Raw genomic sequence first — 23,456 nt, 5'->3', positions numbered from 1 at the left:
TCAGGGAAAAACAAAAAGCTGAACAAAAAAGAGACACAGTCATAGGATGCTACTTAGTGCTACCAAGACAGACAATTACTTATGGTAAAGTTACGCTGTTTATTGATTGTAGTCTTTCAGAATCAACCCACAGATAAATAAGGAAAGTTTGGGTTTGGGGAAGAACGGAAATGGCATCAACTTCAGGGATATAAAAATATTAAAAAGAATTTTCTAGGTGGGAAGGGCAGAGAATGGACCTGTAGGAAAGGGCAGGACTTTGAGATCCATTTTACCAAGTGGGTTGTTAAAATTCTTGCCTGTAGTTTATGTGATACAGGAGAAACTTGTAAGAGTACTGTTTCAGTTTATAAAGGTAACCAGTAGAGAAAATAAAATGCGTATGTATATATATATATAGGGCTTCCCTGATAGCTCAGTTGGTAAAGAATCTGCTTGCAATGCAGGAGACACTGGTTTGATTCCTGGGTCGGGAAGATCCCCTGGGGAAAGGAAAGGCTACCCCTTCCAGTATTCTGGCCTGGAGAATTCCATGGACTGTATAGTCCAAAGGATCGTAAAGAGTTGGACACAACTGAGTGACTTTCACTTTCACACATATATATTCACCTACTCACACACACAGACACAGGCTTCCAGGTGGCTCAGTGGTAAAGAATCTGCCTGCCAATGCAGGAGATGCAAGAGTCGCAGGTTTGATCCCTGGGTCAGGATCCCTGGGTCGGGAGGAGGAAATGGCAACCCACTCCGGTATTCTTGCCTGGAGAACCCCATGGACAGAGGAGCCTGGCGGGTACAGTCCATGGGGTTGCAAAGAGTCGGACACAACTGAAGTTGACTTAGCACACACGCCAGTGCAGGAGACACAAGAAATGCAGGTTCAGTCGCTGGGTCAGGAAGATCCCGTGGCGGAGGAAATGGCAACCCGCTCCGGTGTTCTTGCCTGGAGAACCCCATGGATGGAGGAGCCTGGCTGGATTCAGTCCGTGGGGCTGCACAGAGTCGGGCACGACTGAGCGTGCACACGCACACACTGCCACCTGCAAGGAGCGGGGGTGTGGGTGGAGATGGGGGCCGTCTCCTGGGCCCCGAGGGTGGCCTGGGCACACCTGGGCAGCAGGCACCCGCGTTGCCACCTGCGCTCGGGGAGGCGGGGCCTGTCCAGAGAGAGGTGACCAGAGCGGAACTGCTCCCCTGGGCCCTGGAGGAGAAACAGTCTCTGCCCCCTACATTTAATGACCAGAGTCAGTGGTCCTCAGGCGGGGCCACCAGACCAGCAGCACCTGGGAAGTGGTGGAAACAAACTGAATCTGAGACTCTGGGCGTGGCTGAGGCACCTAACTGGTCTAACTGGTGCCCCAGTTGGGGAACCACCAAACTAAGTGAGCCAAGCGATTCTGGTGGGCAGACCATCTGGTGACACAGCGTGTTCCATATGATCGTCTCTGCCTCCATTTCTGCTCTCCCTAGGCGTTCTCTGAGTTAATAAGTGAACTGGTAAGCAGATAAGGTTCTAAAGAATAAAGAGAAACCTGGTCACAGTTAAAGGAGAGGAAAAAATAGCATTTGAACTGTGGAAAATTCTTAAAGAGATGGGAATACCAGACCACCTGACCTGCCTCTTGAGAAACCTGTATGCAGGTCAGGAAGCAACAGTTACAACTGGACATTGGACAACAGACTTCTTCCAAATCGGGAAAGGAGCACACCAAGGCTGCATACTGTCACCCTGCTTACTTAACTTCTATGCAGAGTACGTCATGTGAAACGCTGGGCTGGACGAAGCACAAGCTGGAATCAAGATTGCTGGGAGACATATGAATAACCTCAGATATGCAGATGACATCACCCTTATGGCAGAAAGCAAAGAAGAACTAAAGAGCTTCTTGATGAAAGTGAAAGAGGAGCGTGAAAAAGTTGGCTTAAAACTCAACATTCAGAAAACTAACATCATGGCATCTGGTCCCATCACTACATGGCAAATAGATGGGGAAACAATGGAAACAGTGGCAGACTTTATTCTGGGGGGCTCCAAAATCACTGCAGATGGTGACTGCAGCCATGAAATTAAAAGACACTTGCTTCTTGGAAGAAAGGTTATGACAAACCTAGATAGCATATTAAAAAGCAGAGACATTACTTTGCCAACAAAGGTCTGTCTAGTTAAGGCTATGGTTTTTCCAGTAGTCTTGTATGGATGTGAGAGTTGGACCATAAAGAAAGCTGAGCACCGAAGAATTGATGCTTTTGAACTGTGGTTGGAGAAGACTCCTGAGAGTCCCTTGGACTGCAAGAAGATCCAACCAGTCCATCCTAAAGGAAATCAGTCCTGAATATTCATTGGAAGGACTGATGCTGAAGCTGAAACTCCAATACTTTGGCCACCTGATGGGAAGAACTGACTCACTGGAAAAGACCTTGATGTTGGGAAAGACTGAAGGTGGGAGGAGAAGGGGATGACAGAGGATGAGATGGTTGCATGGCATCACTGAGTCAATGGACATGAGTTTGAGCAAGCTCCGGGAGTTGGGGATGGACAGGGAGGCCTGGCATGCTGCAGTCCATGGGGTTGCAAATAGTTGGACACAACTGAACGACTGAACTGAGCCGAACTGAATCTAAGAACGTGAGATGGAGCTGGGCTGTGAGAGACACCAGAGTTGATCCAATGTCAAGATGCAGTGAGACACAGAAGCATTTTGATAATCACAGAAGATAGAGAATCATGCTTCGAGGGCTGGACAAATTGTGTTTTAAAAAGAACGTGAAACGAAATGATTAACAGGATGCAAAGGTTCTTGGAAGAAATGCCACTGATTTTCTTTATTCTAAAGCACTTTATCTGCCCATAAATACTGTCATTCATTCAAAGAGCATTTACTTAGGGCTCAGCGTGGACACGGGTCCAGATGCTGGCAGGCAGAGGCCCAAAGCCTGGTTGTAGGGGAGCTCCCTGTTTGTGGGGAGACAGAGAACCCCCAAATTTCAGTACGGGGTGAGGACTGCCCTGATAGGAGGAGCCATGTGGGAGCTGCAGTTGCTGAAACAGCACAGCCTGGCCGAGAAAATTCCACAGCCTCCTCACGGATCTCCAGCCAGACGGGCCTTCAAGTCAGAACACAGCGACCCCTCCTGCCGAGTGGTGTATGAATTTTTTATTAGCCCATTTGTTTCCCGTCAAATATTAATAGAGCAGCGTCTCCCGCGCAGGGACTAATGTGCCGTGTCGCTTCTCGGTATTCCGAGTTCTGGCAGAGGTTCTGACAGTCACGCGGCAGCGAAGGCCAGGGGGGGCGAAAGGCCTGCTGATCCAGCGAAATCAAGGGCCTGCGACTGATGCTGGCGTTTCCAGGGAGGGTCGGCCCCTGCGTGAGGCTGGAGCGAAAAATCCTTTGAGAGGACAGTTTTAAAACAAGGAAGATGGTAACAGAAAGCATCACTGAACAAACGGAAACGACATCAAATGACAAATGCTGCTGTGATCAAGTATACAGCTCCACACCTGACCCTGGGAGCAGCCTCTTAATTGCACAAAAATCTCTGCAGGCAGAATAAGGAGGATGTGACGGTAAGATAAGTTGCTATCTGATGTAGCGTCCATGATTTCACTTCCTTTCTTTAATAAGCCTACTTATTTGTTTTGTCTGTGCTGAGTCTTGGCTGCTGCACGGCTTTCTTCAGCTGTCGCGCGTGGCAGCTACTCTTTAGTTGATACACGGGCTTCTCGCTGCAGCGTCTTCTCTTGGTGCAGAGCACGGGCTCTAGGGACCTCAGGAGCTGCGGCACACACACTCACAGCTGTGACCTGCAGGCTCTAGGACACAGGCTCCACACTTGTGGCTCTCATACGCAGGCTCTGATGCTCCCCGGCACATGGGAGTGGGATCTTCCCGGACCAGCCATCGAACCTGTATCCCCTGCACTGGCAGGTGGATTCTTTACCACAAAGCCACCAGGGAGGCCCCAGAATTTCGCTTTCAACATAGGAAGAGACCACATGACCTTTCCTTTCCATCTGAGGTGTTGGCCGCACTGCAGGGCTGGCTGCTAAGATGAGGAGGAAAGCACGGGCTATTCTCCTGCTCTAAGTCTGCCAAACACGACTCAGTCCCTGCATATCTAGGGACAGGGTCTTCAGAATGATCTCGCTTCCCTTTAAACACAAACCACAACCATGGAGAACATGTGTTCTTCACCAGAAGTTTATCTTTCTGGCATCCACGACCAGATTCCCAGGATTCTAAAGCATGAGGCATTTTGATGGATGAGAATCTGGAAACCTGTGATCAGCAGTAACGTTGAGAACCCCCTTTCCAAAGCATCAGTAGAATAAAGAAGCAGCATTTCTCCAGACTGGACCTTCCATATTTCTGCAGTCACCATGCAGAGCTTCTTGCCCTCATGGATAACAAAACCACACCCCGATCTGATACCACAAACGCAACGGCTGTCTGGCTGCGCCAAGCCCCTTGAACGGCTCCCTGAGATGAGGTCATGTGAATGTTTTGGTGGCCAGTTCACTACTTAATACATGAGGTAAACGGAGCGAGGTCTCACTCTGCGGGCATTAGACAGCATTGGGCATTTCTAATTCATCCCCCAAACACCTTCGAATAAAGTTGGAAATCAAATTCAGATGAAACACGTATCTTCCCACAGTCATTCATATAAAGAAAGAAGATTAGAAATATGTTAGTCAGATGGCAGGTTCAGGGATGGAGGTGGGGGGCAGCATCTTTGATTTGAAAATGACACAGGGCTTTCCTGATAGCTCAGCGGTAAAGAATCCACTTGCAATGCAGGGGGCACAAGTTCAACCCCAGGTCTGGGAAGATCCCCCGTGCCTCGGAGCAACTAAGTTCGGGTACTACGATTCCTGAGCCTGTGCTCCAGAGCCTGGGAACCGCAACTGCTGAGCTGACATGCTGCAACTCCCAAAGCCCCTGTGCCTAGAGCCCATGCTCTGCAACAAGAGAAGCCAGCACGATGAGAAGCCTGTGCGTTACAACTCGTGACAAGTGGAGAAAGCCTGTGCAGCAATGAAGACCCAGCACGGCCAAAATAGACAAAGAAACGAAATTACTAAAAAAAATAAAGAAAATGACACGGACCTTCCTTTCCAGGTCTCAAGAAGGGCCTTCCTGCCTTGCTCACACTTCCGAATCACCTGAGGAGGTTTAAAACCCCCCAAACCCAGGCCACACCCCCACTGGAAAAAACCAGGAAGGGGAGAGTTACAGAAATGGTCCTGTGTGGGCCACCTGAGAGGGCAGGCACCAAGTGGAACACGGCAGATGCGAGAGCTCTGGAACAAGGACACGCGCGGCGGTCAGGTGTCAGGAATCTTGTGTTGGAGCCTCGCTTCTACCCCTAAGTAAAAAGCAACAATCGGCAAGTCAGGTGGTGGTGATGTCGGTGGTGAAAGTGCAGGTGTTGGTGGAGGAGATCGAGGTGGTGATGATGAGGCAGAGGCAGAGGTCCTGCTGGGGGTGTTGATGGTGGGGGTGGGGGTGAAAATAGAAAGAAAAGTGAAAGTGAAAGTCGCTCAGTCCTGTCCCACTCTTTGGGACCCCATGGAGGATGCAGTCCCTGGAATTCTCCAGGCCAGAATACTGGAGTGGGTGGCCTTTCCCTTCTCCAGGAGATCTTCCCAACCCAGGGATCGAACCCAGGTCTCCTGCATTGCAGGCGGATTCTTTACCAGCTGAGCCACCAGGGAGGAGGTGGCGGTTAACTGTTGATGGGGGTGGTGCTCAGGTCCTCAGGAACAAAGGCCCTGTTTTTCTGTGATGTTTCCGTTGCTCTGATGACCTCTGATCCTTATAAAGGCTTGCTCTGGATCCAGTGTGCCAGTCTCCCAGGGAGCCCACACTTCTTACTGACCCGGCAGAAGGACGCGGCATTTCCTCTCGAGGTTGGAAGGGGGTGCATCACGGGTGGAGAGGGTGCAGGAGGAGCCTGGAGGCAGCAGGTGAGGGGCGGGGGTGCCCTGAGAGTGCCAGCCTCCGGGAACGTGCACAGCTGGAAGCAGTGAGCCGCACACACACCCGTGTGCTAGGTCTTTACAGAGTCCCGAGAGGAAAAAGAGGCGGCAGGAGCCCACGCAGGCAACACACGTCTGCACCTGCGCGTCTGTATCCATATCTCAGCGCCATGTACGTAAGGCAAGCACGCACACCGCCGTACGTTTAACCAGCGTCGACGGGGGAGAGGCTGCTCACAGCACATTTTCGGCGTTTTAAAGGCCTAAGGGGTGGGGCCGGGCAGGGGGCAGAGAGTGAAACGGACAAGAACAGGTAAACGAGAGCTCCTGCACTTGACCGACGATGGCTAGCCCCGCGCCAGGCACATCTAGGTCTTGGTGCTGGACCGTAAGGTGAATAAACGGAGGAGAAACAACAGAAGCGAGAGGTGGGGGGCGGGGAGAGCCCGCCTGGCCCAGGACCGTCGGGCACCGGGCATTAGCCTCCCTTCTCAGGCTCTGTGATCAGCCCCGCGGCCACCAGACGCAGGACGGGCACCCTGGCCACCGGCTGGATGGCATCTGACGGAGTGTTTGCAGGAGGAGACAAAAACACACACACACCAGCGCAGTCCGACGCCAGTTCAAAATGACCCTGTCGGGGCTCTGGTACGTCTTCATTCAACACCCAGCTCAACGGACCCGCAAGGAAACCAGCAAAAGGCAGCTGCGCTTGCTTCATCAGCGCAGCCGGGCTTCCCTGTGAAATTGCAGAAACCGCGGGCCCTGCCACAGGTGCACTTCCTGGAGAGGGGGGGATCACTGTGCCCTGAGTAACAAGGGCGCGCCCCATCCCTGGGCCCCGTGCCCACCCCCATTCCCGGTTCTCTGTGGGGAACCCTTTCCCATGGAGGTCCTGGCTCTGCTCTGGCTGTGAGCGCAGGGCTACCTCGCCCTCCGCGGCACTCATCACCTGTTCCCCTGGCCGCCACCCTGCACGCGGCTACTGAATTGGAGCTGCCGTGGCGCCTGGACCCCGTCACCTGATGGAGGGGCCGTCATGGGCCCACCAGAGTGCCTGGCACATGCGGAAGGCAGTAGGTTTTGCCAGGGCAAGGACTGGGGAGCCCAGAAGTCAGCCCCCCCAGAACCCTGCAGGGGAGTGGGGCTGGCTGAGGAGCCACAGCAGAGGGTGGGGAGTGCGCGGGATGAAGGGGAGACAGCTGACATGGGAAACGTTTGCTTCCTCCCCTTGAAGGGCCCTGACCCGTCTGCAGGAAGTGGCCCCTGGCCTTTCTGGGCTCTCCGCATCTCCCTGTGGAGGCTGCGTGGAGGGACGGGTGGTCCTGCCTGGCTTGAGTCCCAGGGCACATTTCAGGCTTTGTGTGGAGTCAGCTGTCGACTCTTTGTGACCCCATGGGCTGCAGCCCGCCAGGCTCCTCTGCCCATGGGATCCTCCAGACAAGAATCCTGCAGTGGGTACCATTTCCTTCTCCAGGGGATCCCCAACCCAGGGATGGAACCCGCGTCTCCTGCATGGGCAGGCGGATTCTTTACCACTAGCACCACCAGGGAAGCTGCAGACCCTGTCCGTAACCTCTGGGTTCTCGGCCCTGCCTCTGTGGAACAGCAGAGGGGCACTCATGGCCGGGCTGTGTGAGGCCCCAGGGGACCCAGCCACATCTGTGAGACATACACCCTGGCTCCTGAGAGAAGGGCAGAGGGAAGGACAAGTGTGGAACTAACACGCAACCAGACTGGGCCACACCCGACCCAGGAGCCGCCCTGCACGTTCCTCCTGGTCCAGATGATCTCTTTTGTGTCCCCAAGTGGCCAAATCCTGCCTGTTTCCACCCCTCTTCCTCCCCTGATTTCTCAGTCTTGTAGCAAAATTCTGAACAGAACTGATGCCTATCTTGCGGTACTTAACTTCTGACTATCCTTGCCTAGATTGTTGAGGGCATTACGTAGGTTTCCTTCCTTTTTCCATCCCTCCACAAAGTAAGTGTCTTCCTTTTACCTTCTTTAGATTTAGTGCCTCTAGTGTTGAAAGAAACCAGACTAGGTCACCCCAAAATATGCCTTTTTGACAATTATTTTGAGCTGAAGGCAATTAGGAGGGAGCAAACTCAGCAAAGCCCCCCTGCTTCTGCCTCAAGGCAGGAAATAGTTTCCTCTTCCCAGAGGCAGACTCTCACTGGCCCAGAGATGCACCGGGGAGCCTGAGGGCCCATCTTCCCCACGGGGCCCTCTGGTTTATGTACCACCTGCAGCTGCTGCCCTGGGAACCCTGAACCTGCTTCCTGGTCCTGGTAACTCTACGAGTTTACTGCTCCTGGTGGACGATGCTGTAAAAGCTGCACTGTGAGTCGATGCTTTGAGCGGCTTCGGGTTGAGATGTTTTCCCACGCTGTGTGCAGGGCACGTGTGAATAAACTGTGCTTCCCTCTTGTTAATCTGTCTTGCTGTGAGGGTCCCAGCTGCAAGCCCAGGACGGGTAAATGGTGGTCTCTACAGCGTCCTGTACTGAGAAGGCAGAACGTCAGCAAGGGCCAAGTATCTGTCAAGTTTTGCTTCCAGGACAACCAAAGAAATCCGTATCTACAAGGATCCTATTGAAACAGGACTTTACCGGCTAATTTTAAACTTAATTTGCCCATTCAGCAAACCCAGCTCACACCACGTGCCGGGCCCAGCCCAGAACTGGAGCTTCAGCTTCACACGTGTATGCATGGTTAGTCATTTCAGTCGTGTCTGACTCTTTGTGACCCCCTGGACTGTACCCCACCAGGCTCCTCTGTCCATGGGGATTCTCCAGGCAAGAATACTGGAGTGGGTTGCCATGCCCTCCTCCAGGGGATCTTCCTGACCCAGGGATCGAATCTGCATCTCCTTCATTGGCAGATAGATTCTTCACTTCTGGGCCCCCAGGAAAGCCCAGTTTAGGATATCATTTAGAGATAGATAGAGGATTTATCTGAGACCTGCAAAGAGCAAGTGAGGCCGCTGAGTATCTTCCTGTGCAGTGCCCGGCTTGCCTTGTGATGGCCCGGGCAGCCCTGCTGGGGTGGACATCTCACATGGATTTCTGTCTGGTGGGTCAGAGAGCCCCAAGGTTACAGTCAGGGCCCTGGGGGATCTGTAACCCTCAAGCTTGACCTTATATTTCTTGTCAGACTGTCCACACACACCGAGCTTCTCAACTGTCTCTGGACTGGTTCTAATGCCCCACTGGTTAATTAGTGAGTTAAATAAAACCTCTGACACCTGCTCATTTACCTTCTCTGAGAATCACAACCTGACCAGTTGAAGGGGAGATGTTGGACCGGCAGTCAGAAATGGCCCTGAAGTTCTGAGGGCAGGGCGGAGGGCCAGTGGCCAGCAGGCAGGACTCCGGCACGAGACGGGAGAGCCGCCTGTGCTGTGTGCTCTGTCTGGTCCTCATGACACCCACAGGAATGAACCCTCGATTCTTAACGTGCATCCCTGTCTTGCAGATGAGGAACCGGAACGAGGCAGGAACTCGCCCTGGAGCACGGAACCGGGATCTGGACCCGGGCGGCAGCATGTGAACCTTCACTCGGAACCAGTGGTTCTCAGTCTTGTCCTGGGGCATCTTCGATGGTCATGCTGGCATCCAGTGGGGAGGGGCGGGGATATGCCTGAAGTCTCTGTGATGCAGAAGGCAGCCCCCACCGCAAAGGGTCCCCAGGCGCTGAATGCCGGGAAGAGAAAGCCTCAGACCTGGCGGGGGGCGGCAGGGGGCGCCTCATCCAGGCCCTGCTCTCACACAGCCCCTCTCACGCCTGCAGTCCTCACTTGCTTCTAATGCTTCCTTCAAGGCCAATCCCTCCTCTGCATAATAACCTCCATATTTCATTCACGCTAAATTCTCAGCCTAATGGACGCAAATAATAAATGCTTGCTAAACGGCTGCTCACATTTACTGCGTGATTTCTGACAGATCCGCGCTCACTTTGAAAAATCCCAAGACTGTGATGGGGAAGGAGACGAGAAAGCACGACATGAACACACCGCAGGTTACAGGGCGCTAGGAAAGCATCGCCGCGTTGAGCTCGGGAAGCTGCAGAGCAGAGGCCCCGAGGCCCGCATCCCGGCAGCCCTGATGGAGGCTAATTTTTCACTGTCCTTGAAGCTAATCAAGCCTGCGGAAACAGCATCACCAAATGGACTAAACGAGATTTTCAATTAACTCAAACAGATGGCTTAAATTTTCCAGGTGACTTTCCATATTAATTCAGAGAGAGTGGTGGACCAGGCCCCAGGCGGCCTGACAGGGATGGCACTGCAGGAAGACAGCAAAGCACACGGATCTCGGGAGAGAAGACGAAGCAATGATTGCAGTGTTTCTCCTATCCCGGCAAGAATGCATGCGCGCACGCTAAGCCGCTTCAGTCGTGCCCGACTCTCTGCGACCCCATGGACTGTAGCCCGCCAGGCTCCTCTGTCCAGAGGCTTCTCCAGGCAAGAATACTGGAGTGGGTCCTGTCAAGAATAGCATCGCCCAGGTTGATTTCACTCTGGGACACACTGAGGGCCCGATCTCCCAGGAGGGGCCGTCCGAGACTGAGGCCTTGGGACCCGCTGCACGAGTAGGGTGGCCACTCCAGGGCTGGGACGGACAGACAGCTGGGAGGGACAGGCAGAGGGGAGCCCTGGGCTGGGTCTGTCCTCCTGAGGACCAGTGATTTTACACACGCCTAGAGATGGGAGAGCCGAAAGAACCTCAGTGTGTCCTGCAGTGGCCGTGGGCAGATGGGTTCTACCAGGGACAGCAATGAAGCCTCCACGGGAGACGCCCACATCGTTACGGACCAGCAGCTCCAAGCGTCCGTGTGTCCAGCCCTGAGCTGGGCCTGCGCAGGAGCCAGAGTGGCTGAGGCCACTGCACCCGCCCTTCTGGAAGCTGCCAGGGGCTACTAGTAATGCAGAATTCTGTAAGTGAATAGGGAGGACCCAGGCTACCATTATGGCAAAATGTGGGCTGGGTATTTGCTGAGCCTCCGGATGGATCATTCTCGGCTTAACTGGGCCCGTGGACAGGCCTGCAGCATCGATGAGTGAGTAGAAGCTGGGGCCAGCCCAGTCCCCTTCCCTTTCTGGGTCTCCCATCAATACTCTCAACAGAGTGGGGTTTAACATCGCTATTAGTAAACTCTGGAAGTATAACCAGTCCCCAGGCCACTTGGACTCTGGGACAAGATGAAACTGAAATCCAGACCCCTTCAGTCAGACTCTACTCAGCTTTCTTGATTGGAATATAAAATCCACCTGAGCCAGTCGTTACTAACAATAGGATGGATGCCGTTGTCAATATGTCCCACCAATTGCATGGTTGTTATGCCACCTGGGAGCTTTGGCTTCACTGGAGCATGACTTCCCGCTTGGTCCCCAGGCCTGGTAAAGGGCAGCCATGCTCCAATGCGGCGCTCCCTGACCTTTTTTGGCACCAGGGCCAGTGTCGCAGTAGACAGGTTTTCCATGGACGGAGTGCAGGGATGGTTTTGGAATGATTCAAGGGCATTGCATTTACTGAGTTCACTGGGGAGGCAGAGCTCGGGTGGTGCTGTGATGGTGTGTGGCTGTAAGCGTAGACAGAGGTTCTTCCAATCACCCGCCACTCACCTCCCGTGGTGCATCCCGGTTCCTAACAGGAACAGGATGGCTCTGTGGCCTGGGGGCTGGGGACCCCTGCTCTAAAGTGAGGCTCTGAAAATGGGGTCCCATGCACAGTAGGTCCAATTACCTGGACGTCTTGGAAAGGTGCATCTGTTCATCTGAAGGGTGAACCCCAAAGTCCTCCACGTGCAGGCCAGGTGCCCCCACTGGACACGTGTGGTTGACCATCCCCTCTGCCCCCCTGAAGCCCAGCCTCTGGGGGGCAGGATCTGAGCCTGACGTGAGGTAAGACATCACAGCGGCTTTGACAGGTGTTCCTCTCTCAGAACACCAAGCCATAAAGCAGCCAGGAAAATGGTACAAAATGTGCCTTTTCCTTGGATGTTTAAATTGGCAGTCTGAGCCCACAGAGACCACATAAGCAGACATGGATCTCACGGTTATTGTCGTCGCGTAATTGAACGAAGGATGCAAACCTCATCCTCGGGTCATCGGGCGGCGTCATCTCCAGGTCATGCGTGGGTCCGTTCAGGCCAATGACGTGCAGGGAGATGCTGGGGTTTTCACAGCCGGCCTGGGAGGAAAGGGGATAGAGGTGTGAGAGCCACCTCCCACCTGGACCGGCCTGGGTGCTGAGTCTGCTGGGAGACACGAGAGGCTCAGTGTGGGGAGGACGAAGCCCTTCAGGGGGAGTGTCAGTAGATGGGGTGGGGACGGGGAGAGGCCACTCTCCTCTGTCCCCTCCCTGCACGAGCGCTGGCCGGCAGGGCAGAAGACTAGGCTGCTGGTCTGACTCTGGCTCCTCCGCCCCTGCAGACGGGGTGTCAGGGTGAGGGGGAAGGCAGACCCACACAGGGCAGGGCTCAGACGGGTCAGCAGTTTGTGGCTCCAATCTGAGTTCTGTTGGTCAGAACATGCTGACTTTCTACTAAAACAGGAAACTCCAGTCCCGAGCCACATGGGGTGTCATAATTCCAATCACAGACCTGTCCCAGAGCTCACGGTAAAGTCAGTTGGTTGCAGTTTTCTAGGTTTCAGGTCATCCCATCACTCCGAGGTTGGGGGGACTCCCATGAAAGGGTTCAGCAGGGAAACTGTTCCCTTTCTAGGCAATGTCTGGCTCCCAGCCTCCTGAACCGTGAGACACACACGTCCGCTGTTTAAGCAGCACGGTCTGTGGTGCTTGTTACGGAGCCCGAGCTGACTGATATACCTGGTGCTTCCTTCCTCTGGCCTGGGACCCTGGGCCCCTTGCTTGGGCACCATTGCCCCTCGCTGCAAACTGCAGGCCGAGGGTCCTGTATCTCTGGACAGCAGGAGGTGTCAGCTCCTAGAGCCCTCCGGTGGCTGGGGAGCCGGGGCCAGGGCTGGTCGGCAGAGGCTGGACGGGTCCTTCTGGGGCAGCCCCGGGGGGAATCCGGGGACCCTGTCACCGGAGGGGCAGGCGGGGCCCCGGCCTCTCTCCAGCTGAGTGGGCGGCAGGCCCTGCCCCCACACTGGCACGATGCGGTTTACTAACAAAGCCAGGTGTGGCCATCTGTGCCTCCCCGCCCTCAGCCCTGCCATCCACCTGCATCCTTGCTGTTCTGCTGGCTTTTTGTGGCAACACACGGGTCTGGGGAGCAATTCGAAACAGTACAGGGCAGCACACGGCCAGGCGCAGAGCAGCCCAGAGCCAAGGGGACCCTCTGACCCCTCAGAACCTGCAAAAGGAGCTAGAGGACAGAGTGCCCCAGCGTGAGCAGTGTGAGTTTCTGTCACCACGGAGTCACAAGGGAGGTGATGTATATCGGTTGGGATTGAAGCTTGGACAAATGACTAACGGTAGTTCCGTCATTTAAAAAAAAGTAAACCTGTTGACAGATTCAGCTCCGCAAAGATGGGAATTTAATGCAATATAATGGGACATAATTAATCCCGCCTCTGTTTACTGCCTTGCTCGCAGCACGGGGGAGAGCCACGGCTCCACGAGGGGGTGGGGAGCCGATGAACGTATGCAGAGGCTGTCCTGGCGTGGCTTCCTGCCTACCTTGGGGTAGTGGTAGGGCTTCGCGGTGGGGTAGATGGAGCCGGTGTAGGTGGGCAGCTCCATGACCGGCACGCGTGAGTCGTTGATGGTGGCGTAGGCGAGCCGTGTACCGTCCGGAGACCACCAGTGGGCGATGTGGGTCTTCAGGATCTCCTCTAAGGAAACAGACAAAGCAGAGACGTGTGAAGGCACGGGGGAGGGCACCCGGGAGCCCCCCGGGGACAAATGCCTCCTCACAGCCTCTGAGGAGGCCTCCCCGTGCCCGGGTGCACAGTCATTCTGGACATACCTGGGCTGACCACCGAACCCCAGCACAGCAAACCCAGTCAATCAAGGCCCGACCGAGCAGAGGCGAACCATCCAAAAACCACTCTCCTTTTTTTGCACAATTTGAGCATGATGAGCCTATGAGGTCCTTTCTGAGTTGACTTACTATTGCTGTGTGTGAGTTATTACTTGAAGGGGATCAGAAAACCAAAACGAGAGGAGATCCATTCGTCTCAAGCAGGGAGCCCCTGGCAGGACCAAGTGAGGACATAACTGTTTGGAGCTTGAATCCCAGGAAATCAATGAGCAGGGGACGCCGAGGGCTCAGGCCCACACTGAGGCCCCAGGCACACGGCCGTGTGGGAGGCGATGCTCAGAGCCCAGTGGGCCCCTCACCCTGACGGAAGGAGGCGATCGCATTCCCTGAGGCAGAGACCCAGAATGGCCCCCTCTTCAGGGAGACCGAGATGGAAACAGCGATGGGCCCAGCCTCCACTGGGAGCTCCCCAGCTCCTCCCCGTCACGGAGTCTGGGTTAACTAGTGAGCTCACTGGGGAGGAGTCCCATAGGATCTGACGTCTGTTCCGGAAAGCATGATCCCACCTTGCCTTCTGAACAAGCCGAGAGAGGGCACCTCCCAGGGGCCACTCATCAGAGCGCTGGGGTTGGAGAAGCACCTCGGGGCTAAACAGCTCTGAGGCTGGGGTCCTCCTTGGACACCGTGTGTGTGTTTTATTAATGAATTCCCCTGGATTCGTTTTTAAAATAATGGTCAGCACAGCTCTACAACCCCCCAACATGAGTCCCATTCCCCAGTCATTATTCGGGGTAGACCACAAACAGGCTCTGAGAGCCCGAAGGGACAGAAAGGTAGTCGAACAGCTGAAGTCACACAGAGGAAGCAGAATGAGGGACTCAGACTCCGGGGGATGGCTAGAGTGAGAATAAGGGCGAGGGAGGTGGCGCTGGAGGCAGGGCCACAGGGGAGCCCATGGCGCGGTGCGGGGCGGGGGACCCGCCGGCTGCAGGACGGAGACGGGGTGGGCTAGGGGGTCAGGGCCCTGCTGCAGGGACCACAAGGGCGTCCCGCAGCCCCGTTTAGGGGCCCTGCAGCTCCTGCTCCCCCTGGGGGGCTGGCCGATGGGCAGTCCGTCCCTCCATTGTGGGCTCCACCAGCCTGTGGGCTCAGTGGGAGGAACCGAAACGTCCTGCTGGACCTGCCACAGCAGAGCTAGAAGGGACTCGCTTCATGAAGCGCCGGCCTCCCTGAAATAACTCTTCCTGTGCCCCCGACCCCCCACCCCGGGGGCTTCCCTCCTGGTCTCCAGCAGCCTGCAGAGACCCCAACCCCTGTGACTCAGGAGCAGCGCCAGACAGCAGCATCTTGTCTCCCATGAAGTGCCCAGCACGCCTGAGTCCCATCACCAGACGCACCCCAGGCCTGCGGTACGGCGGGTCCGTGAAGGATGCCTAAGGGGCCCCGGTCCTGAGCTCTGCCCCCGTCCTGCCATCCACGGGGGGCCCCGAATGAGCTCCCCACTGTCAGCCGAGGGGCACAGCGGCTGCCTCTAACACCCCGACCCTGCCAGCACTCTGCCCTTGCGGCACCCCAAGAAATGACTCAGAAGCATTGCCAGAGCCGATAAAACACCCAAAGGTCTGCTGAGGCAAAAAAAAAAAAAAAAAGCCAGCGAGCTCTCCAGGGCTTGTAATTTTCCAGTGTCTTCAGCAGCCAGCAAAGTGACTTTCAGGTGTGGGTTTGGGAGGAGGTGACGCAGAGATGACTCTCTGCAGAACCACCTGACTTGTCTGGCCGGTGTGATGGACTCCAGCAGACGGGCTGCTGGGGAAAACAGGCACCACTTGCAGTGGTTTGTGGGAGACCCTGCCCCACCACACCTGTGCTGGGGGCTGGGGAGGTGAGCACGTCAGGGAGGGACAAGGGAGTACAGGGGAGTCAGCGGGAGCAAGCAGAATGCATGGGGCAGGGGGTGGCGACAGGCAAGCATCATCCACCTGAAATCAGGGGCTCGAGCCTGACCGCAGTGCTCACAGCCTGTTCCTCCAGAAATTACCAGCGGAACAGTGGCGGGTGCCAGTAAGGTGCCTAGATAGAAGCGTCACCCAGGAGCAGACTGGCAGCACAGACCTGCAGACACGCAACTCGTCTGCGGCTTCTCTGACCCCAAGCGACTCCCTGTGAGGGAAGGGACAGAATCAGCATCCTGCGGGGTCCGGCCCCCTTCACCCCCAGACGGGCCCGGGGCTTGGTGAGGGGCACGGAGCGTGGGAGGGCACACTGCTAGCTTCTCACCCGTCCGTCATGCGTCCACCTCGTTTCCAGAACTTGCCTTCAGACACGAAGGAAACACTGCTGCTGTGGTCTGGCCAGCACAGGGCAGGGGGTCCCACGTGCGAGGACGAGAGCCAGATCGGGGAGAAAGGAGCCCCCAGGCTGGGCTGAGAAGCACTATTCCTGCCCCATCCATTAGCAGATGCCGAGTCCGTCACTGAGCTCAATGCACTGCTCAGAGCACACGATGCAGAGGACCACAGGCTTCAGAGGAGAGATGTGCTGGTCAGAGGGCGGCTTGGAAACCAGAGTCCTCAGGAGTGACAAGGGCCTGCTGTCTATGTTGGCAAATACTCAACATCCCACAGCGAGACGATCGCTAACGAAAGAGAAATGCCTCCATGCCAAAGGCAGGCCATACACAAAGGGCAGCTTCGGTTTATTCTCTCCAAACGCTCTTAAACACATCGTTCCTGGGTGTTTTTATTTTCCTGTGAGTTAGTTGCTTCTTAAAGAGATAATTAAGTATAATGAACTACGGGGAAAAGGACCAGGCAGATGAAACCGTGACATTTCCCCGTTCATTACTGAACGTCCCCATTCTGCAAATGTTTTCTTCAGGCTTCTAGCTTAATGATGCAGTTGGTTTAAATGCCATGAACCAAAAGTAGTGTATGGGCAGAGTTTTGCAGGGAAAAAAACTAGTTCATCAACTAAATTACTTGCATGAGCCCTTGCCTTGGAACAACAGGAGGAACTGCCTTCTGAAGTACAGATAACTTGTGAGAACGAGAGGGTACAGTTTTCCTTCACTGCCCTGACCTGTTCCAGGACCTTCTTGGAATCAAGCAAGAAGGATGCATCTCTGGACATTCACTTGAAGAGGAAGAAATTTCCATCCATGCAGCTTCAGCTCACAGCTTCATCTGGGCCCACTCCCCTAGGTCTTGTCACCACATCTTAAAGAAGCGAATATTGTCACTCAGGTTGCACAAATATGGGCAGGTCCAAGAGGACAGAGTCCCTTTAGGGCTCAAGGTGATAAAGGCCGGTCCCTCCAAGACGAGGAATTCTCCAGTTTTCCAGATTGTTTTTCAGATGGAGGACAAGGAGAGGCCACCACGGTCATTGCATAATTCTTGCTGGGTGTGCTTTCGAACTGTGATGCTGGAGAAGATTCTTCAGAGTCTCTCGGACCAGTCAATCCTAAAGGAAATCAGTCCTGAATATTCATGGGAAGGACTGATGCTGAAGCTCCAACCCTATGGTTACCTGATGCAAAGATCTGACTCACTGGAAAAGACTCTGATGCTGGGAAAGATGGAGGGAAGGACGTTGAAGGCAAAAGGAGAAGGGGACGACAGAGCATGAGATGGTTGGATGGCATCAGTGACTCAATGGACATGAGTTTGAGCAGCTCCAGGAGTTGGTGAGGGACAGAGAAGCCCGGGCTGCTGCAGTCCATGGGGTCGCAAAGAGTCGGATATGACTGAACGACTGAACAGCAACAACAGTCCCTTAAGGAGGTGCTCAGGGAAGCATGTGGGAATAGCGTGTGCTTTTGTTACAGATACCTGGGTCCCACTCCCGGCAGAATAGTCACGGTTTAGTGGGATGGGGGAAGGGCACAAATCCCTTTTCTGCACAAACTCACAGGCTAGTTGATACATGACATCTGATCAAACAGGCCCTGCATTCTGGAGATGCATGTCTGTAGTCTGTGGCAAACAATGTCACCCGCCATGGCAATAAACAGAGGATGCTGCAGCTGTGAAGCCAGCAGCAGGGCCGAGGGAGTCCAGGGTGGAGGAGGACAGGATGCTGGCCCTAGGCAGTGATGACGCTGTCTGGGAATGACTTTAGTGAGCCCAGACTCCCTCATCGTCCACACAGGGAGAAATGCAACGGTCACCATCTTGAGAGGTCTGGTCTTGGCGATGAACAGTACTCTTCTGACGCTTGATTACATTATTTTCCAGCAAAAACTCCTACATATCCTGGCTTCTTCCTTCCCTCCTTGGAACAGTCCCTCGGAGCCACTGAGAGGCTGTCTCCCAGGCTGTCGTCCTCAGTAAGGTCCCTGAATGAGACAGCTGGTGGTGCAGCGGGAAAGAACCTGCCTGCCAATGCAGGAGACGCGGGTTTGATCCGTGGTTTGGGAAGATCCCCTGGAGGAGGAAACCCACTCCAGTACTCTGGCCTGGGACATGCCATGGACAGAGGAGCCTGGTGGGCTATAGTCCATGGCATGGCAGAGGGTTAGGCACGACTCAGGACTGAGCACAACCCAGGCGTCTTTTAGGCTGTGCACTTTTTTAGTTGACAGGTCCATCAGTACATAAGAAATAGGCTTCCAAATTATTTGCGGGGAGCATGCCATCTTGAACAGAATAGTAGGTTCCACTTAAAGGTGTGTTGTGGGTGAAACTGTCCCCTAAAAATAATGACATCCTGACCCCTGGTACCTGTCAAGGTGACCTTGTTCAGAAACAGGGTCACTGCAGATGTAAGTAAGATGCATATTAAGACGGGGTCACTCTGGAGGAGGGTGGGGGCCCCAATCCAACACGACTGGCACCTCCCAAGGACAAGTAAAGAGACAGAGAGTCAGAGCAGGCCGGCGCCCTCTGGGGGCAAAGGCAGAGCCTGGAATGATGCGTCTACAGGCGGAGGATCAGCAAGGATGCCCCTTTAGAAGCTGGAAGAGACACCTCGGCTTCAGACTTGCAGCGCCTAGAGCTGGAACGATAAATCCCTGCAGTTTAAAGCCGCGCTGTTGTCTTCTGTTACGGCAGCTGCAGGAATCTGCACAAGGTCATGACTATGCTGGGTCATGACCCCCAGAGAGCCAGCTCCTCACTGGGCGGATGATGTAGGAGAGAGTCAGCCGAATTCTGCCCTGAAACTCAGCGGGGACCTTCCAAGCCAGACCGGACCAGGAGGGGGCTGCGCTCTGGCCTCAGCCCTAAGAACAAGCTGGGCTGGACCCAGCGCCCCCCTCACTGGTGCTCACACATGCTCACACACACACACACACACGATGCTGTCTGCCCGGCTGCGTCCCCAGGCCCTGACCTGCAATGTTTCAGCCTCCACTAGGCCTGGATCAAGTTGGCTGCCTCAACTTCCACCCAACATGCTGGGGACCCGCTCTGCCTGGGACCCTTGCTGAACCCCGGTCAGATTCAGGGACATCTTTTGGTCGAACAAATATTTAACATGCAGTAGACACTGCTCAGCGCTTTCCAGGTAACAGCTCACTTACTCCTCCTGACGGCCTCACGACTGAGCGGCTAACACGACTTCTAAAATAATTTGTGTGTGTTCATCACGACAGCATCTGCACAGACTGCACTGACATTTAGGTGGACATTGACACAGTTTGGTCCATGTGTGACGAGTCGTGGGCATGGGTTTGCAGACGTTCTGACGTTGCACCACAGCCTGTTCCCACGCCCTGGCTTAGATGTGGACCAGCTTCCTTTGAGCAGGTTCCAGGATGTCCACCAGCAGAGCCAACACCACCCTGTTTCCTGAGTTTCTGGCAAAGTACCCGCCAGCCATGAGCAGAGGGTTGCCGAGGCCGCATCTGCTGGAAAACGGTGAGCTTGGACCAGCCTGGCAGCAGCGGGCACACTCGGGAGGTGGCAGGAGGCGCAGAGCGCGGCAGGTGCCCGGGGAGGACACGTGTTTAGGCCCTTCCTTCTGGGCTCGCGGCCTCTCTGAGCATCTCCTGACCTTCCCCCTGACCCACCCGCAAGGTCCTGGAGGCGGCCTTGGAACGACCCACGGCCTCTGGTGAGCTCTGCAGCCCCCAATGCGCTGGCGTCAGTGAGTGCGGTCATGGGCCCTTGTTCGAGGTCGACGTTCCCGGCTGTGTGCCCAGGACCTTCCCCCGGAGACCACCCTGAGCAACAGCTACTCAGGCGCTGGGGTGCACGCTCTGGGGGCAGAAGAGGCTTGGGAGGTTGGCTTCTGCCTTGAGGATCTCACACAAGAGGGGAAACCCGACCAGGGACCAGGAAAAATGTGCCCTGAACACAAGCGTCTGGTCTCCCTCAGCCTTGGGGCAGGCTGCCAAGGGAAGGGGGGTTCTCACCGCAGGATCTCGGCTTGCATTTAAATATCATTCAAGGGACTTCCCTGGTGGTCCAGTGGTTAAGAATCTGCACGCCAATGCGGGGACGTGGGTCTGACTCCTGGTCCAGGAAGACCCCACATTCCAACAGAGCAACTGACTCATGTACTGAAACGACTGAGCCCACGTTCTGGAGCCTGTGAGCCGCAACTACTGAAGTCCACGTGCCCCAGAGTCTGTGGTCTGCAACACGAGAAGCCGGAGCACTGCAACTAGAGAGGAGCTCGCACAGCAGCAATGAGGACTCCGTGCTACCAAAAAATATCATTCAAGACCCCAAGCCTGTCAGTCCAGTGTCAGCTGGGCACTGTCTTTGGGTGTGGAGGGCGGGGGTGTGGGAGAGAAGGGGGAGCCCGTGGGAACCGGGCAGAGCCTTCTGCTGACACCAGGGGCATCCCGGCTGGCGGTTCCCTTCCCAGTTTTTTGGGGTCGGGGAGGGGAAAGGCTGCCTCCAAGCCTTGGAGGGAACACAGATGGGTGCATAGGATGGGGCTGCCCAAGGTGCCAGACCTCGTTCTCCTCTGCTCTGATGTTCTCAGCACAGCAGGCGTGCGGAGTCAGTTATCACACGGGGCTGACCCCCGGGCAGAGATGGGGACGGGAGAGCCACCCTGCCCACCCTAGAAGGCGTCCTGGAGAGGGACTTGGAGGGAATGGTGTGCACAGCACACATCCCGCCCTACAGACGTGAGATGCTAAGGAGGAGGGACCCCCGAGCCAGCCTCTCTAGGGCCACTCGCTGACCGTGTGACCACGGGGAAGTCCCTGCCTCAGTTTTCTCGTCTGCAAAATCCGTCTCTACCTCGTGGGTTGTTGTGAGAGTGATGTTAGTTCTTATACATAAATGCACTGGCAAGTCTGCCACAGCATCTATTATGATCACGGAACACGTGTCAGCCTGGGCCGCTGCAGTCAGGGACCCACTGAGGGAGCAGAAGCGGTTCAGAGGGAAGATGAGCTTGGACCGGACTGATGTGGCCGCCAAGCATGGGCCACTGCGGTGCGGCCTCGTGCCTGGCAAGCCTGGGCACCTCGGGACAGAGCCACTAAGCCATCGGGGAACCCTCACTGTTGAACACCCTTGCTGTGGCTCCTGGTAACTGGAGGAGAGAAAAAGCAAATGGCTCAGGCTTCCCAGAGGTCCTGGCGGATTGTCTCTGCCCTGTCAGGAACAGCAAGCTCAGCAGACACACCAGATGCACAGGGCAAGGAGGGTGGCTGCTTCTCCAGTGCTCATTTTGTAAAGCACCTGCAGAGCTGACCCTGCCTGCCACAGAACAACCCTCAGACCACCCGCATGCAAGTCCTCCTACTTCTCTCTTTTTTGTAATTAACAAGACCCCAGTGAGGATAGTAAGCTAGGAAGGCAGGGCTGATCCAGGCAAAATGGAGAGGAAAGTGGAGGTTACCTTGTCTGGCAGCCCAGATGCAGAAAGCACTTCACTGTGACCCTTAACCCCCCGTCTGGGTCAATCATCCTTCTTTCCTTTTTCCCATCAAAACGTACAGGCCAGACGTTCATGCGTGTGTGCATGTGTGTATATTTGCACACGTGTGTGCACACGTGCATGCATGTGCATGTATGTGTGTGCATTGTGTATGTATGCATGTGTGCATGCGCGTGTGTATGCATGTGCACGCATACATATATGCATGTGTGTACATGTACACGTGTGCATGTATGTGTGTGTTTCAGTAAGTGTTCATTTACTCCTCCAAACAACCACTTTGAGTAGGTGTTCCTATCTTTACCTTTCTCTTAAGGAAATTAAAAGGATAAAAGTGTAGATAACCGGCCCACATCACAGAGTGAGGCCCTGAGAAGAGCATGTCTGTGGGAAGCACTGAGAGACGAGCTGACGTCGTCTCTGCCAGCTTTCCATCTCCTTCAGCTCCATCTCTCCCCCACCTGTGGTTCTGGATGGGGTCTGAGCCACTGATCGGGCTTCCCAGGTGGCGCCAGTGGTAAAGAACCTGCCTGCCAATGCCGGAGATGCAAGAGATAAGAGTTCAATCTCTGGGTCAGGAAGATCCCCTGAAGGAGGAAATGGGAACCCACTCCAGTATTCCTGCCTGGAGAATCCTACAGACAGAGGAGCCTGGGGGGCTATAGTCCATGGGGTCACAAAGAGTCGAGATTTCAGACACTTGTCTGAGCCTCTGAAGGTGAGATGAATGAGCTGGGCCAGTGGGGGCTTCATGCAGATCTCAGACCTCCCCCCACCCCGTGCCACTGCACCTGCCAGGCAGGCAGGCAGCCCTGCAGACAGTCTGCCATCTGTGCCCAGGCGATGACCAAAAATGGTTTTAAATTCAGCTCCTAAAACTGTTCCATTTAAAAGAGAATGTTTTGCCATAATACTCTTTGATATTAACTTAATAATCTATAATAGTGACTGGAGGTAGAATGTTATCACCCAACTCTACAATGATTTTTAATGCTCTTAGATGGTTTTATTTTTCTTCCTGATATTTTGCTGAAGCTGATCATCTTGTTAATAATATTCACAAGGAAGTTAAAAATGATTGAGATTCTGAAATTGGAATTTTAATGAGACAGTGACTTAACTACCAAGCACTACAACCAAAACTGTTTGTATTTATGAAGGGTTTCTTAAAAGTGCTGACTCGATGGTGTCCTCTTCTGAAAGTTAGAATTTTTCATCGCAAAGCAAAATTATTGCCTTCAAATTATATGTAACATTTCTTCTATATACTGGCTTTAGCTTTAAAATTAGATGACAGGAATGTTTTCTTGTAGGATGCACTGCACAAAAGCTCATTATAATACATATTTTCAAAGACAATTCTAACAGAGCAACAGTCACCTTAATCAGTCTGAGATAGTCTGCATAATTATTTCTTAATATCAGTGGAAACACATTTTAAAAATAATGGATATCAAAAACAATGTGTATCAAGAAATTAGGTCTCAAGTTTTTGTACTTCTTTTCGAAGAGGAAGGTTAATTAACTGTGAATTATAAACAGCACTCAGAACAGTTTCTATACCCAACTGCATTGAATTATTAAATATTCTTGGTTCTACTGTTCAAAGAACAAGGGTCTGTCTTTAGACTTGTACAAATAGATCCTGACTCTGGAGACATAGCTCAGGGGTTCAGTGT

General features: G+C 54.3%; 1 protein-coding gene across 3 annotated transcripts in view; it reads right to left on the bottom strand.

Annotated features, from left to right (window-relative positions):
* Window positions 1-23,456, bottom strand: part of DPP6 (dipeptidyl peptidase like 6) — a 787,207-nt gene that overhangs the window by 81,583 nt on the left and 682,168 nt on the right. For all 3 annotated transcript variants that reach the window (XM_070368978.1, XM_070368979.1, XM_070368980.1), the window contains 2 exons: window positions 13,632-13,786; window positions 12,079-12,176 (listed from right to left, as the gene is read on the bottom strand). In XM_070368978.1, coding sequence (XP_070225079.1) covers window positions 12,079-12,176; window positions 13,632-13,786 — 253 coding nt within the window. The remainder of the gene's footprint in view (window positions 1-12,078; window positions 12,177-13,631; window positions 13,787-23,456) is intronic.

Source organism: Bos mutus, chromosome 4, assembly GCF_027580195.1.
Source record: "Bos mutus isolate GX-2022 chromosome 4, NWIPB_WYAK_1.1, whole genome shotgun sequence".
In the NCBI taxonomy this organism is placed as follows: Eukaryota; Metazoa; Chordata; class Mammalia; order Artiodactyla; family Bovidae; genus Bos; species Bos mutus.
The sequence above is the reverse complement of the archived record's forward strand: the minus strand, read 5'-3'. Positions and strand labels throughout refer to the sequence as shown.